Consider the following 16020-nt stretch of genomic DNA (forward strand, 5'->3'; position numbering starts at 1 on the left):
GTCAATCGCTCAGTCGTCCGTCGGCCGGCGATGCAGCAGCAGCAGCCGCCGCCGCGATGACCGCCACGCTGCTGCTGCTCGTGCTTTTCACCCTCGCACCCCTCTCCCTCCAGGGGCCGGACAGGAACGTCATCAGAGTCGGTGCGTGCAAAAACAGACGCTCGCGGTCTCCTCGAATTCACTGAATACATTTTTTCCCAATTACCGACAACCAATTAGTACAGAAAATTCTCTTTTCCGCGTCTTTTGAATTCAATAATATTTAATTAATTTCACTACGCCCTCTCAAAAGGATAAGATTGTTGCTCGATATGTTCCCTTCAAAATAGGGTTTGCACAAATGTCAGGCTGGTTTTTCAACAGCAGAGATTTTTCTGAAAATAATAATAATAGAATTTTTAGATTTTTTCAACAAACAATGGCCAAAAGTTTTAAAGCTAAGAAAATTAGCAAGTTTTTAATAATTGAAAGCCATAATCTAAGCCAAAGATATTAAAATTTCGGAAAATAGAAACATATTAGAGTGAAATTTGTAAATATTGAAATATATTTAAAATTATTTGAAAAAATGTCATCTACTCAAACTTGTGCATTTATTCAAGAATGCTTTTGTCCTTGTGACTCTGGTAAAAAGTCGGGTAAAACACCACTGGAAAGTGACCACTCGATTTTAATGAAACATTCGGTGATCTAATTTTATAAAGTGGTTTTAGTGTCTTAGTTAGCAATAGCCACTGGTTTGTCTTTTTGTCGGCTGGTCCGTCCTTCCAAATTCTCTCTGAACTCGCAGCGCTTGCCCTTATGCTGCGCATTTCTCTTTTGAGGAAGTTTTCGAGTTATTCTCGGCACCACGCGTCCATTGAGGAAAGCAAGTTTTTGGCAGAGCGACGAGCCGCGAGGACTGGTTCGCGTGTCAACACGCCGCATTCTCGAGTCAACGCCACAGGCGTGACAATCGCAACCCCCTTTGTTGCTGTGTCGTAATTACTCCGTTTCCACTCTCCGGCAAATTAATTCGAGCGCGCAACAGACGCTGAAATTGTAATGTTCCCTGGTTCACGGGCAAAGATTACATTGTTTTGGGAAATTAAGTTTATTTATTATCTCATTTCATAAACACAAAAGCTCAAATTCATCCGTGGGATATTTCTAGATCTTAATTTGCTTTTCCCTTAACCACAATTTGAATATTTTCCTTTATCGTAACAAAAAAAAAACGATGTCGTTAAATCAAAAGCAAAAGCAGTTTTTAAAACTAATTTTTTAGATAAATTAAAATAATATATTTCTTTAAAATTCAATATTTATTAACTCCTTGGCACCGTCGGGTCCCGCTTTTGCCCAAAAATGGGGAATGCTTGAAATTGCTGGGAGAAAATAAAAGTTGAATTGAATATGCAGTAAAGAATTTTAGTTTCAAATTAATCTTTATACCCAGAAATATAGTTGCATAAATAAAAATGAACATTTAAAAGAGGATTAGAAATTGATTCAATAGCTTTTGATTGACTGTTCCTTTAAAAATTCCTGGAAATGCACTTCAGAGTTGATTCAGACATACTTGATTTTATTGATATTCAATTATTTTTACTTTCCGAAAAAGTGTTTGATGTATTTAAACTTTTACCGGAAAAATCACAAAAGATAATTGCTTCAATTTTTCTTAGCTAATTGACAATAATTGATGCACCTCTATTTGTCATTTTGAAAAATCTAAACTTAGATTTTTCTAATTTAAATATTTTGAAATTTTTCAAAATATTTAAATTAGAAACATTTTATAGTCTTTTTTTAAATTGTATAGTTTAATTGGAAATTTAGATTGCTATGAAAAATGTAGGTAATTTTAATAGTTTTCAGAATATGTGGAGGCTGTCTGCTTTATGCTCCATATTGAGAGCACAAAAACAAATCCTGGAAATTTTTAATTTTTCTCAAAATTTCAAGAACTACTCATTGATTTATTGGATTCATTTGTATTTTAAACAAAGATTTATGAAGAAAAATTGTTATTACAATTTTGCACTTCTTTATTCTCAGTAAACACGAACAATTTGTCTTTTGAAAGAAAATAAATATGTTAAAATGATACTGAAATTTCAATTTTACCTACAAAGGGCATGACCGGGAGTAATTTTTAAGATGTTGAATAGGAATGTAAAATATCTAGATTTTAAAATATTTGCTTCAAAATATCGCATAAGAAAATTCGTATTTCATCCAGAGATTTTTATTAAACTTCTTAAGAATAAATCTCTTGACATAAATCGCTGCATGGCTGCAAAAGCAAAACAAGTCTCTGCAAAACAAAGCAGCATTGATTGCAGCTGAAATCGTTGTGCGCGGCTGGAGGACGGAGGAGGCGTGCTTATACTTTCTTTATTTTGTCCGACAATCAAATGAGCGCTCGGAGTAGATTTAAAAGCGGCTTTTGTGTGCGCTACGCCAGTTGGAATAATAAATGAAGTACCGAGAGGGTCTTTAACGACGCACGCAGTGTGTTCGCCGATTGATTGTTTATTATTGCAAGCCGGCAGGCCGTGCTGCAAAGTGACCCATAAAAAGCGAGCCGGGCCTCGATTATTGCCATTATCACGGCGCGAATAACATAAATCAACGTCACACCGCTGTGTTTACCGCGCTCGTCGCTGCTTCTTGCAATCAGTGTCAACGCTTATCGCACCCTGCATGCACCCAATCCCCTCCCTCGTGCCCCACAGTCAGGCGTGGACAAAGCGACTTGTTTGCACTCGCGGTGCTGCGCAAACTTTGCCTAATTACACAAAAACACCCTCAAAACTTTTTGCCAGGCCTTTAAGGACTTGCAACCGCCCCGTTTTTTGCCCCTATTTTGTTGCCCAAATTGTTTCACGTGGTGTCCATGTCAAGATGCGGTTTCTAATTAATTTTGGTTTATTTTGTTGAGCAGGAAAAAGGATATTTCCTTATATAAATGGCAAAAACTGTTATTTGAAGACTGACGAGATTTTTATTTTCGTGTATAAATTACGCTTCTGAACAAAGCTCCAGGCTGTTGTCTCCCATTGTTAAGGCATTCTTCTCAGTGTCAATGCAATGGGAGGTATTTGAACCTTTTGGGGATCTGCCCAATGTCAGAGATGGCAAAAGGTGGTTAATTAAGGGACTCGAAATGCTCAAATGGACTGGGTACTCGCGCTTGCTGGTTGTCGCACCTTTCAAGTTGCTCAATTGACAAATTTCTGGCGTTTCATTTCAATTAAAGACCTCTGTGGGGAGGCAAAAAGATGGCCACATTGGACCCAAGCTCCTCTGCGGCCACTAGTTCCATGCTATCGGCTGTTATTGGGACTCGGTGAGCTCCAAGTTCACGGGGTGGGCTGAGCAGAGATTCAAGTAAAAAATGTGCTTTATAAATATAATAAAAAATGTCTTCGTATATGCAAGAATCAAGAAACATTTTAAATTATTGAGAACTACAGTGATGAATTAAAAACCAACAAGTTTTTTAATTTGTCCGTCGGAAGTTTTTTGGTCAAGTTAAAACATAGAAATCGATGTATTTTTATGTTAAATTTAAATGAATTGCAGTAATTTTTAACAACTATTTGTTTAAGAGTGATATAAAATAATTCCTGTCTCTCCAATAAAATCTAAACTAAGTTTTACAATAATATTGTTGAGAGCTCATTCAAAAAAATATTTTATTGACACCATTATTGTTTCGTTAAGATAAAAGTTTAGTTCAATTTTTTTGGATAAATATGGATATTTAAGAGCAAGAGCCAATATTATTAAAAGGTATAGAAACTTGCCAGACAGAATAGGTACTTAAATAAGTTTGAACGAAAAGCCTTCGGCACGAAACTTTAGAAGCTTTTGGCAAAACAACGCGAAAAGTTTGTGCAAGTCGTCGGTTGATTAGATTATTCCGAGCAGTCGTCGCTCTACCTGTTCAATCAATAAAGACGCGTCGGTCAGCATCATAGAGCTCTCTTTATACGAAAGTCGTAAATTACACAAAGAAGCTGCGTCTAATGTGCAAAAATGCAATAACGGTGTGCTGACCGAGTCGTAAACGTTTCGCTTTTACAACTGGGCATTAGAGGCGTTCGGAAAAACTCATTTTACAGCCCTGCCACGAAGGAAATATACAATAAATTCGCCGCCGCACACACGCTTTACGAGTATTGCGTTGCCGCAGGAGGACTCTATGTGCCTAACTACGAGGAGCTGATGGTCGCCTTCAGGGCGGCCGTGGACCACGTCAACGCCGACAAGAGCGTCCTGCCCAAGCACCAAATGATGGCCGTCACTGAGAAAGTCTCGCTAAAGGACTCGCTCAGCACCTGCGCCAAAGGCGAGTACAAAAACATTCCAATTTATTTAATTCAAATTTGTTTCCTTAGCCTTTTTTACTTCTAAACTGAAAGAGAGTCACAAAGAAAACAAAAAGCAATTTTCTTTTTCTTTTGAGAATGAATCGAGATTTTCTTTAATCATATATCATATAATATAATTAAACATTTTTTAATATACTTATTTCATTACTACCAAAATGGACACATGACATGAAATTTTCCACCATGCAAGGTAGATGTGTAAAAAATGATTTGAAAATGTTATGAATATTTCAAGCTGGAAAATGGAAATGAACACTCTTTAAAAAGTTTAGAGCAGAATGGAGTGTTTATTAGATGTCAACGGTTTCCCATTAAATGAAATTTACCATATTACAATGTGAACTGTGTTGGAAAACATTTTTATGGGATATTAATAGTTTTACAATTAAAAAAATAAATTTTAGAACCAAACGAGGACAGCAATTCTTTATATTTTTCAATAGGTTTAAAAAAATAGCAACAACCCCTACTTTTTTGTTTGTGGAAATCTGTTTTGCTTTTTAAAATGAAGCAAATTTAAAATTTCCAAGCACGAAGCAAAAAAGATGCACCTTTCCTTGGGTTTTAGTCAATTTTAGCCGGTTTTTGTGGTTTCAAACGATTTTAAGTATGATTCCATTGGCTTAAAATTGCATGGTCCCGCAACGATTGCAAGCTCAGAAAAAATTAGTCGATCCTCTAAATTTCACAGCTTTAAAATCCATTATTGTATTTCTCGATCTCGATATAAATTTATTTTAACTTCATCAGGATTGCAAAGTTTCTTGTAACTTAACAAGTGAAAAATGTCTTTGTTATTCAGTATGTGAGCTGATGCAGACGGGCGTGTCAGGGGTGTTCGGCCCTCAGAGCGAGGACACGGCCGAGCACGTGCAGTCCGTGTGCGACACAATGGAGGTGCCGCACGTCGAGATGCGCTGGGACCTGGCGCAACGCAGAGGCGCCTGTGCCGTCAACTTGTTTCCGCACCCCAGCGTGCTCGCCAGCGTGAGTCCCTCCTGCCACACGCAGAAAACGGCGGCCGAATTTCCGGCCGCGCAAAAAATTGCTCCCCCGAACGGAACGATAAACATTTCTACTTCGTTCAGAGAGGAAATTTCTTGCTCTGATTTGTTGCATGCATGAGAAACTTTGCCCACTGACATTTTGTGCGACAACCGGGGTGAATTAACCGAAATCAAATTTCTCTCGGGATTAATGGAATTATTTTGAAGATGTTAAATAGGAAAACAATTATTTTAGTACTGAAAAAATTCTCATCCCATAGAGAATTTTTCCCTTGCGGGTAAAATTGGAAGTTTAGCCTAATTTAAACGTAAATGGCGTAATTGCTGGCAAACAGGCGATCAGGGATCTGGTGGAGACCTGGGAGTGGAAGAGCTTCACCATAATTTACGAGACCGACGACGGACTCATTAGACTGAACGAGTTGCTGAAGCTGTACGACCCCAAGGGACACACGGTCACTGTCAGACAGCTCGAGCCGGGAGACAACAACAGGTAAAAATATATTATTCCATTTGCCCTAACTCGTCTGGACAAATTTGTTAATTTGAAAGACAATTTGTCTCTAAATATTGTTTAAGTCACGATTTTTGGTGTTTGCATTCATCTTTCTCAATTTTAACTGTCCAAAAATAGTTACGCAAGCTGAAACGGTAAAATAATTAGGTGTCTCTATCGACCAGAGTGTACATTGGAAACTTCATATCATATTTCTATAAAATTGCACATCAGCTAAATTATCAAAAAATTTAAACTAAAAAATTAAATTGAAATAGAAATTAAAAAGCTTCCCTACTTGGAATAGTCAGTTTTCGTTTATTCACACCTTATTATTTAGCAAACACAAGATATCTTATATGGCCTTGGAATGTTCAAAAATTAAAATTTCTTTTCAAAAAAATTGTTTGCAGACCACTCTTGAAGCGAATCAAGAACAGTAACGAGATTAATATCGTTCTCGACTGCACGATTGAAAAATTGCCCGAAATTTTGATGCAAGCTCAACAAGTGGGACTCATGGCTGGCTACTACAGTTACATTATCACGAATCTGGTAAAAAATAAAATATCGATGGCCAGGATGGTTTATAGTCATCATATTGTGCAGGGTGTTTTAGGGAAAAATTAAATGACACCAAAAATTAATTTTGTAGCTAATTGTAAGGTTGCCCAGAAAAAATATTATTCGCGGCAAAAACATTTAAATTAAATTTCTATTAAAGAGGATTTATTGACGCAGGGCAACTATTGATAATAATTAATATTGTTGGCAACAATGAGCAGTAGATTTTTAGTTGTAACAATTATTATTAATAATCAAAATTCGATTTTGCATATTCTATTTTTAAAGATTTTAATTACCGTCAATTTCCTAGAAAATGGTGCCATACATTTATCACCAATTAATTGACGCCCTCATAGCAAAAACTAATAATTTTAGGATTTTTAGAATCCTGTATTTAATTTCCCTTGCAAAAATATTTTTTTCGTGAGCTAAATCTGTCACTGCAAATTTCCTGATCATCAATTTCTGCATGCAAAATATTGATCGTTCACCATCCGGCTCGTCGCAAATTTTTTGCACAACGCACATTTCACAACATTTTTATGAAATGTAGGATATGCACACGTTGGACTTGGAGCCGTACCAATACGGTGGTACCAACATAACCGGCATCAGGGTAGTCGACCCTTCCGACCCTGACGTCCGCACCGCAGTGCAGGAGATGAACGACCTCTCGCGCAACTTCTCCTTCGCCCCGGAAACCCTGCGAGTGAGTCTATTTTTGTCCCGAAAATCGCCAGTTTTGGCTGGCATCCAGCACAATCTTTATTATCAAGGGGGGAGGAAGAGACACAAACGCAAGAGTGACTTAATTAATTGGCCGCTTTTTTTCTCTCTCACAGATGGAGACGGCGCTTATGTACGACTCGGTGCGTCTGTTCGCCAAGGCGTTACACTGGCTGGTTCACAGTCAGCGCGTCTCCTTCCGACCCCTCAACTGCGAGACTGTCGAAAACTGGGAGCATGGCTTCAGCCTCGTCAACTTCATGAAATCGGTTTGTTGCTAATAAATTTTATTATCCATTCCGACGAACAATCGGACAAATTAATTAATTTTTCAAAATAAATGACACAAAAATTATAAACAAAAAATTAAATTAGCATAGTATTTTGGATAGATTTTAAATAGCTACGACCGTTTCCAAAAGGAGAAAAAAACGTTTTATTGTGATTTTGAGTCGAAAAATAATTTTGCAACTCTCAAAGAAAAGTAATTCCTGCATAAATTTTAATAAACAAATTCAAAGTTAAGGTGATTTAACGTAAAAGCATTTGAAAAAATTTTAATCAGTTGGTTTCTTATCGGTAAATATTCTTCACAGACTGAAATTAAGGGAACAACCGGAGTGACCAGGTTCGACAACGAGGGCTTCAGGTCGCACCTGGTGCTAGACATAGTTGAGCTGAACTACGACGGTCTCGTGAGCATCGGCTCGTGGAACTCGACCGACGGCGTGAACCTGACCAGGGTCCACAAGGCGGCCATCCAAGAAGGCTCCGAAAGTCTGCAGAACAAAACCTTTGTCGTCATGACAGCCCTCGTGAGTACGGAAAAAAAACTGGCACGATATGTGGGTCCTTTTTGCATTTCATGCTTGACGTGCTTGTCTATATTTGGCACGTGACAGCTTGTCAGACGGAATGAAACAGCAGCTTCTACTCTTCGGAGGCCAAATTTATTTGAGCCTTGAAGTGGGAGAATATCGTTTTGCTTTGGTTTTCTTTAGAAATAAAATTAATGTTAAATGGAAAAGGAAATGCATTCTGTTGTTTACAAATTCGATTGTTTTGACTGACATATGCCATTAAATTTTTTTCATTTTGAAATTTATTTATTTGAGAATAAAATCGATGAGAGCCCTACACGTTTGATGAAAATCTCTTGATTAAAAAAATAGTCTCCCCAATTGGATTAATTTTTTTTTGATGGCTCAAATAAGGTTTTTTTAACTGTCAGAATTCCTTGCCGATGAAACAATAAAAAATTTGCCATGCAATCGCCTGAATTTTCCTGAAATCTCTAGCACGTAAAAAAATCAACAAATGATTTCTAAATCCCAAGCTCATTTCTAATATTTTAATTAGAACCCAACATTAAAAATATTGACTATTGACCTTGACCTAGGACATCAAAATTAGTGTTAGTTTGCTTGGGCTCGGCAAAGTACACCATGTTGTTAAATTGCACCACAAAGCGATGAGATACTTTAAAAATGATTTTTTTCAAAATTGTCCCGTAAAAGCGATTATTTTAGCGAAAATTATTATGGCAAACTCTTCTATATTAATTTCAGATTTCCGATGTTAATTTTGATTGACCTCGTGCCAATTTTGTCGTCCAAACGAGTCTTTTTGAATTTTAAAATTAATCTAAAAAACATTTATTAAAACATTTTGGAGTTTTTTATATTAAGCTTGTTGCAAACGTTCAAGATGACCTCGACACAAAAAACTGGTTCAGTCGGGCTAATTATATCTTGACGAATATTTGAACTGCGAAAACGCTGGATGCATCTCGGAGTCAGTCATCATTCGCATTAGTCAAAAGTTTCCGGGATTTGACGTGCGTTTTTAAACAGAAGCGGCGGTGCTTAAAACAAACGCGATTAAATAGGGCGTGTTTATTTAAAAAGAATGTGGAAAAATGATTGCAGAGCGACCCGTACGGCATGCTGAAGGAGACGAGTCTGAAGCTGAACGGCAACGACCGCTTCGAGGGCTTCGGCACCGAGCTGATTCAGGAGATCTCGATGATGCTCGGCTTCAACTACACGTTCAAGCTGCAGGACGACGGCGTTTACGGCTCCATAAACAAACAGACCGGCCAGTGGAACGGCATGCTGAGAGAAATCATTGACGGGGTAATTGAGCTGAGGCGCTTGATGAGTGTTCGGCGCCGAGCGAGACGAACAACAGACCTGCACGCTCGGATATTGAGCTCGGGGAAAAATAAGTTTCACCTGATTGCAAAAGCAAACGAAACTTTACCGTCTACAAATTATAATTCATGACCAAATTTTTTTAACTATTGTAAAAAAAATACTGCTGGCATTTTACCATGTTTGATTTTTTTCAATGTTCATCTCTGATTTACTTATGAACACCCCATTTGCCAATGAAACCTACTGAATTTAACCTTTTCAGAAGCTAAAACTGGGCAAAAGAACTGCAAACCCAAGAAATTCCAATGCTATATTTACAAAAAATCACTAGAACAAAGCCCGTCTAAAACAGACGTCATTTTTGTTGATGACTATTTGAAAATTAGCCATTTAACATTTTTAGATTTTGGACCACACTTTTTCAGACTAAACATTAAATGCCAATTAGAGCCAAATTTTAACCGGCTGAATTTCTAGAGAGCCGACTTGGCCATAACTGACTTGACGATCACTTACGACCGAGAGAGCGCCGTCGACTTCACCATGCCCTTCATGAATCTCGGTGAGGCAACTCTATTTTTAGCGCCGTCGAACACATTTTTAACGGTTTCGACGCCGAATCAAAAGTCTCTTAATGAGTCAGCGCGCGAATGAATTACAATCTGCCGCAGGAATCAGCATCCTGTACCGGAAGCCGACCAAGCAGCCGCCCAGCCTCTTCTCCTTCATGTCTCCCTTCTCCAACGAAGTCTGGGTCTACATGTTTTCCGCCTACATCGGCGTCTCTGTCTTGCTTTTTGCCCTCGCGAGGTAAAAAACAATTATTTTCTCTCTGACTGAGAAGGATATTTATTATTTCTGCAACAAGTGTGACGCGATTGTTTGGCACGTTGCTTACCTAGTTAATTTTAAGAAAAAATTAAATAAAATAAAATGGAAACAACAATTGACTGCTCTCTTTTTTTCAAACGTTTAGGTGCAGTCCATACGAGTGGACGAACCCGTATCCGTGCATTGAAGAGCCGGACCACCTGGAAAACCTGTTCTCGCTGAAAAACTCGCTGTGGTTCACGATCGGCTCGCTTATGCAACAGGGTTCGGACATCGCTCCGACGGCCGTGTCGACGCGCATGGTGGCCGGCATCTGGTGGTTCTTCACGCTCATCATGGTCTCTTCGTACACGGCCAACTTGGCCGCCTTCCTCACCATTGAGAGCATGTCGTCGCCGATCAAATCAGTTGAGGATCTGGCCAACCAGAATGTCATCAAGTACGGTGCCAAGAGGGACGGCTCCACCGCCTCTTTCTTCAGGGTAAACTTCTTCAATGAGATTAATTGGAAAAATCGAAAATAATTAAAAATGTTTCCAATCAATGTGTAAAAATGCCTCATCTATTTTAAAAATAATCAGGAAAATCGATTAACACAAATTTTAAGCTTGCAGACCATATCAAATCTCTCCTGAAAAAACCCATAATATCAAAAAATTGTGTTACGATTTTTTCTATTTTTCGAGCAAATATGAAAAAGCGTAATTTTTTCACCCCAAAATTAGAGCAATAAGCAAATTCACCGATTTTGTGCAGTTTTCAACCAGGTTTGATTTCACTATGATCACCCGGCATGGGCTCATTTAGAGTTTTCAAGGGGGTTGAAAATAATCCCGCCCCCAGGAGGTGAGTTTTTTCAGGAATTGTCCGTTTTTCTTATATTTAGAACCCTCACCGTGGGACTTAAGAAAATTCAATTTTGCAAATAATTATCTACATGTGGGTAAAATTCACATTTTTTAACCTTTTGCATAACTTCCGACGGCCGCTCGCAGCTGAGCTGTGCTTGATTTAAATTTAACCATCCCACACATTTTTAAACTATTGCTTTTAGTTATTTATTTCTAGAAATTGAGTAAAAATTATTATTACCCTCAAATTGTTAATACATCATGGAACCCGATCCAAAATTCCTCAGTGGTTGGAAAATCAATTCACGTTTAATGTCGTTTACAGAGAAGCCGAAAATTGAAAATGAACGGTAGTATCATCTGATGACGGCTCTCCTACTAATCGGTGCGCATTTATACAATATTTTTCGTGTTTGTAGGATTCGAATTACTCGACGTATCAGAGAATGTGGCAGTTCATGAAAGACAACCCTGATGTGTTCACGTCGACCAACCAGGAGGGCATCCAGCGAGTGAAAAGCTCGAACGGCAAGTACGCCTTCTTCATGGAGTCGTCATCCATCGAGTATGTAGTTGAGCGAGAGTGTGAATTGGCCCAGGTTGGAGGCCTGCTCGACGCCAAAGGCTACGGCATCGCCATGCGCAAAAGTAACTTTTGTTTATTGAGTTTATTCAAATCAATTAAAAAAATAAATAAATAAACGAAATGACGTTTTCTGTCTGCATTAATCTTAAATATGGATGGGGGCTTATATACGTTTTTTAGAAAAAATAAAAATAATCGAAGTGCCAGCAGTGTATTCAAAATTATTTTTAGTTTTTTTTTCTAAAAATATGTTACACGAATTATTATACCCCACACTGTGCATCTCGCAGTTTTGGCCCCGCAGCCATCTCTTAATTTAAATTAATTTTCATAAGTTCCCGTATAAGTATTTTTTCACATTTTAAATATATTTTGGCTAGATTCACCGTACCGAAACGCAATTAGTGCGGCCGTCCTCAAGCTGCAAGAAGTGGGCAAAATGTATGCCCTGAAGGTCAAATGGTGGAAGGAGAAGAGAGGTGGCGGACAGTGCAAGGTAAAACATTGAGCTTGATTTTTGCGATAATTGATTTAAGCAGCACACCAAAAGATCACAGTTTGTAAATAGCTTTTGTAAATAATCACTTGTTTTTCTTGCTTCACTTGGATCAGAGTTTGGTGAGTGGTTGGCATTTTCACTGACTGAGACACGGTTGTATTAACAAACTTCTTCAATGTTTGTAAATAAATAATAGCTTGATATAATATGCATTACAAATAATAAGACAATTTAATAAAGCAGCCTGTAATGAGAGGGGATTTGCACCGTTTGTATTATAAAACACCCGATTCCCATTTGCAACAAAATTAAAAATATTATCTGGATCTCGAATTTTGTTTCGAAATCAAATTCTTAAACGAGTTGAATTTTTTTAAATAAATGGTTGCTGCATTGTTTAAAATACATATTCATTTAAAAAAAATTCCTGACTAATCTTATGTGGATCTATACAGAGTTTTGGCTGAAAATAGTCAAACATATTTGAGTTTCTCCTTAAATAGTTGGTTGTAGTTTGATTATTCGTTGAAAATTTGATTTAACTTGATAGGAAACATTTTTATTCATCATGACAATTAGTAAGTGTTTTGAAAATTGAAAAATATCTTAAAATTAATTACTAAAATTATAAACTGTAAATTTTTAATGAAAATAAATGGATTTTGTTAAATATTTTATAGTTTTGTGCTTCTTGGAATTGTCTTATTCACGATTTGAAATACAATTTCAGGATGATTCAGCCGGCAGTGGAGCGGCCAGTGAGCTCGGCCTGGCCAACGTGGGTGGCGTGTTCGTCGTGCTGATCGCCGGGTGCGTGATGGCCATCTTCATTGCCTTGCTGGAGCTGTGCTGGCATGTCGGCCAACTTTCAAGGGACAAAAGGGTGCGAATACAATTAAAAAAACAGCACTACTTATTCTAATCCACTGGCTGCCAGCAGATTCAGTTCTGGCCGGAAATCGGGTCGGAAATCAAGTTTGCGCTCAAGTGCAAAGGCTCAACGAAGCCGGTGAAGAAGCTGGAGAACGAGGAAGACACGACCGTCGAGGAGGACGTCATGGACGGCTTCACTCCGTTGAGTCAGTACGCGCTGCCGATTAAGTCAAAGAGCAAGAGCAGCATCAACGCCTGACGCGTTGCTCAATTGTGAAAATGACAGCTAACGGTATATTTATGTCACTGGATAAAGGACAAATTGGCTTTAGAAAATATCCAAAGGAAATTAAGCCATAAATCATTCTCAACTAGAAGTTTACGACGTATATAATTTCGGCATTCTTTTAATATTTGGGAAAAAATTTTAAATTAAAACAGGAAAATCTCAAGACGGACTGAGATATTTTCCTGGATTGTACAGGCAGGAAATTAAAAAAGTATTTAAGAACAATGAGGAAAACTTGGGCTTATATGAAATAGATAATTTAAAAAATTTTAAATTTTAGAAATAATTTTCTCCTCAATTTACCTTCCAGGGAATAAAAAATCATCAAGTTATATAGGTTGAATTTTTGCCAATTTTGTCCATTGACTGGTTAATTTCGTCATCTATACTTAACGTTCAGGGCCTGGTACCAAAGTTTTGTTTCAATGAAACTATCTGTGGTTAATATTAAAATTATTTAATCCTCCAACACCAAGGGAGCTACAAAATTACATTTCTCGAGTCACTTACTCAACTACAGAAAAAATAGAAGACGCCTATAGCTGGTATCTTAACAATAATTAGTTAATCAATTGTAAGATTATAAATAGATATTCTTTAAATCGAATAAATTTTGTACAAAAGTGCTAGGCATTAGCATCGAAAACTGGGTCGGGTAAAAACAAGGACAGAGGGAGTCGTATCATAACTGCATTAAATGGAATGGATTTCCTCACGTCAACACAAACATTGAGTAGAAAGGGATGAGATTTACAACTAATCATAAGTATCTGAGTGTCTGGCAGAATCGCTTGGTTAGTCTAAAAAAGGGTGTCGTCGTTCATGTGTGTATAAAAATAGACGACACGTCTTGCGGAAAAGCACCACGCTTTTAGCAGCACTGTCTTTTGTAAATTCCTAATTATTGTAACTGCACAGTGAATAAACTCAATTTTGCAGCCATATCCTCCGCTTTTCACTCGTCAGTGTTTGCCCTTGCGGGCGCCCTTCTTCTTATTTCGCTTGCGCTTGACGCCTGTTGGCGCCGCGAGCGGCGACGTCGGCGTCTCTGCGGCCGTGCTGCTCGACTCGGCGTCGTCCTCATCCCCATCAGACTCGGGCTGCGAAGAAAGGCTAAGGTTGCTCGGCCGCGGGATGCGGCTCTTGGGCGTCGAACCGGCCGGGGGCGGCGGAGGCGGCGCCTCCGACGGTGGGCTCACCGCCCTGACGGCCGACGGGGGCGGTGGAGGCGGAGATTCGGTCGGCCGCTCTAGCGGCTTCACTTCCGGTTTGCTCAGCTCCAGACTGATAATCTTCTCGCGGCACGTCTCCACCTGCGAAAGCGCCAAAAGAAAGGTTAGAATAGAAATGAGGGTGCACGAGGGGTTGGGGGTGTTCGTCCCGACACCGTGGCATAAACTATATGTACATTCGGGCACTATACTTTCGGTTCACAACTGGGCTCGCAGGGTTTTCAGGCCAGAAGCTTGAAAAAATTGCAGTTGTTGTGTTGCTTTAAAAATTTAGAATTTATTTATGCATGCTTATTTTAAACCAGAGTTTAACATATGGGAGGAAAATTGTAAAAAATTTCCTTTTCCATAGGAAAAATACATAGGAAGAATAGGAAAAGTCACTTTTTTAAATTTGTTCAATTGACAAATTTTACTTTAAAAATTCCTTTTCCTTACATTTAGCAACCTGTGTCCTACATTCAAAGGTAGGAACGTGTGGAAAACCCCCTGATTTTAATTTTTTTTTACCAGCCGTGGAAAAATCCAGAAGGAAAATTTTACTGAGTAAACTCTGTTTTAAATAATCTAAAATCTGATTAGCATTCTTTTAATTAGCCTGCAAACCCTCTACTCGAGCCTTGGTTTACAGAAATGAAGCGAATAGGAGTTTTACTGCTTCTGGCGCATTCATGAAGATGTGCACTAGCAATAAGATACAGTTTTTGTGAGAGGAATTAAAAACATTTTTACTTAACTTAGGAGGACGTGGACGGTAAAATTTTTTATTCTAATCAGAAACAGATCATTCTACGAAATATTTTACTGTCCAAGTCCCTTTAAGAACCCAATCCCTGACATTCAATTTTACACGATCTTATTTAAATCAGAAGAGATTTAACTGTTTTGACCTGCTACAATGCACAATGCATGATTGAAATTAAAATTATGAATATAACATTTATTTCGGCGTCGTCTAAAAGTGAGAGACGTTGTAACAAAATATTTTCCCTGTCCAATACTTTACTTCAGAGTTGCAGAGGCTCCTAACTAGCCTAGTTTTCCAATAATTTAAAATATGAGTTTCTTACACACTTGCAGGAGGGAGTGCTGTTCATTTTTTCATATTTTTAGTAATATTTTAAAACTGCCCCACCCTCCAGCTATATCAATAGAGTGAAAATATAAAAGAGCAAAAAGTAAATAAAAAAAGTAATCAGAGTATTGTCTAAAATTCATTGAAGCCTTGAAACTCTGAACAGATTCAAAATCTAGGTCCAGATACACACTTGGATCCAAGGGGAACCTGCTAGGTGCAGCTCAAAAAGGTAAAAAGTAACATCACAATTTGCGTCTAAATAAAAAGGGTGCGGCGGCGTGCTGGACACAAATCAAACTGACATGGAAACTCAAAGGATAATATCATTTAGTTCGTTGTGATTTTTTTAAATAGATGTGAAAGGTTTTCAATGACCGAAATTGTTAGATTTGATAAACTTAGCGATTTACGGGAGTTTGAAATATTGACCAAAAGTTAAAATCCATT

The 16020-nt window shown here is 38.1% G+C and overlaps 2 protein-coding genes across 2 annotated transcripts in view; one reads left to right on the forward strand and one right to left on the reverse strand.

Annotated features, from left to right (window-relative positions):
• On the forward strand, nt 1–14207 carry LOC135945585 (glutamate receptor ionotropic, kainate 2-like). The gene is made up of 16 exons (XM_065493375.1): nt 1–141; nt 4184–4339; nt 5185–5369; nt 5725–5882; nt 6299–6440; nt 7006–7161; nt 7295–7447; nt 7775–7993; nt 9107–9313; nt 9812–9896; nt 10006–10144; nt 10311–10647; nt 11436–11664; nt 11983–12098; nt 12832–12984; nt 13042–14207. The coding sequence occupies exons 1-16, from the start codon at nt 57–59 to the stop codon at nt 13231–13233; spliced, it is 2712 nt and encodes a 903-aa protein (XP_065349447.1). The 5' UTR covers nt 1–56; the 3' UTR covers nt 13234–14207.
• The window catches only part of LOC135945546 (protein lap4-like), a 27691-nt gene continuing 25375 nt past the window's right edge, over nt 13705–16020 (reverse strand). The window contains exon 28 of the mRNA XM_065493304.1: nt 13705–14576. Coding sequence (XP_065349376.1) covers nt 14226–14576 — 351 coding nt within the window. The 3' untranslated portion in view covers nt 13705–14225. The remainder of the gene's footprint in view (nt 14577–16020) is intronic.

This window comes from Cloeon dipterum, chromosome 1 (genome assembly GCF_949628265.1).
Source record: "Cloeon dipterum chromosome 1, ieCloDipt1.1, whole genome shotgun sequence".
NCBI classification, from domain to species: Eukaryota; Metazoa; Arthropoda; class Insecta; order Ephemeroptera; family Baetidae; genus Cloeon; species Cloeon dipterum.

Bases quoted from the DNA above. Each gene is read 5' to 3' on its own strand.
- LOC135945585 (XM_065493375.1), top strand. From the start codon at position 57: ATGACCGCCACGCTGCTGCTGCTCGTGCTTTTCACCCTCGCACCCCTC. The intron at 5,370-5,724 runs GTGAGTCCCTCC...GCTGGCAAACAG, and splicing joins ACCCCAGCGTGCTCGCCAGC to GCGATCAGGGATCTGGTGGA. The intron at 9,897-10,005 runs GTGAGGCAACTC...AATCTGCCGCAG, and splicing joins CATGCCCTTCATGAATCTCG to GAATCAGCATCCTGTACCGG.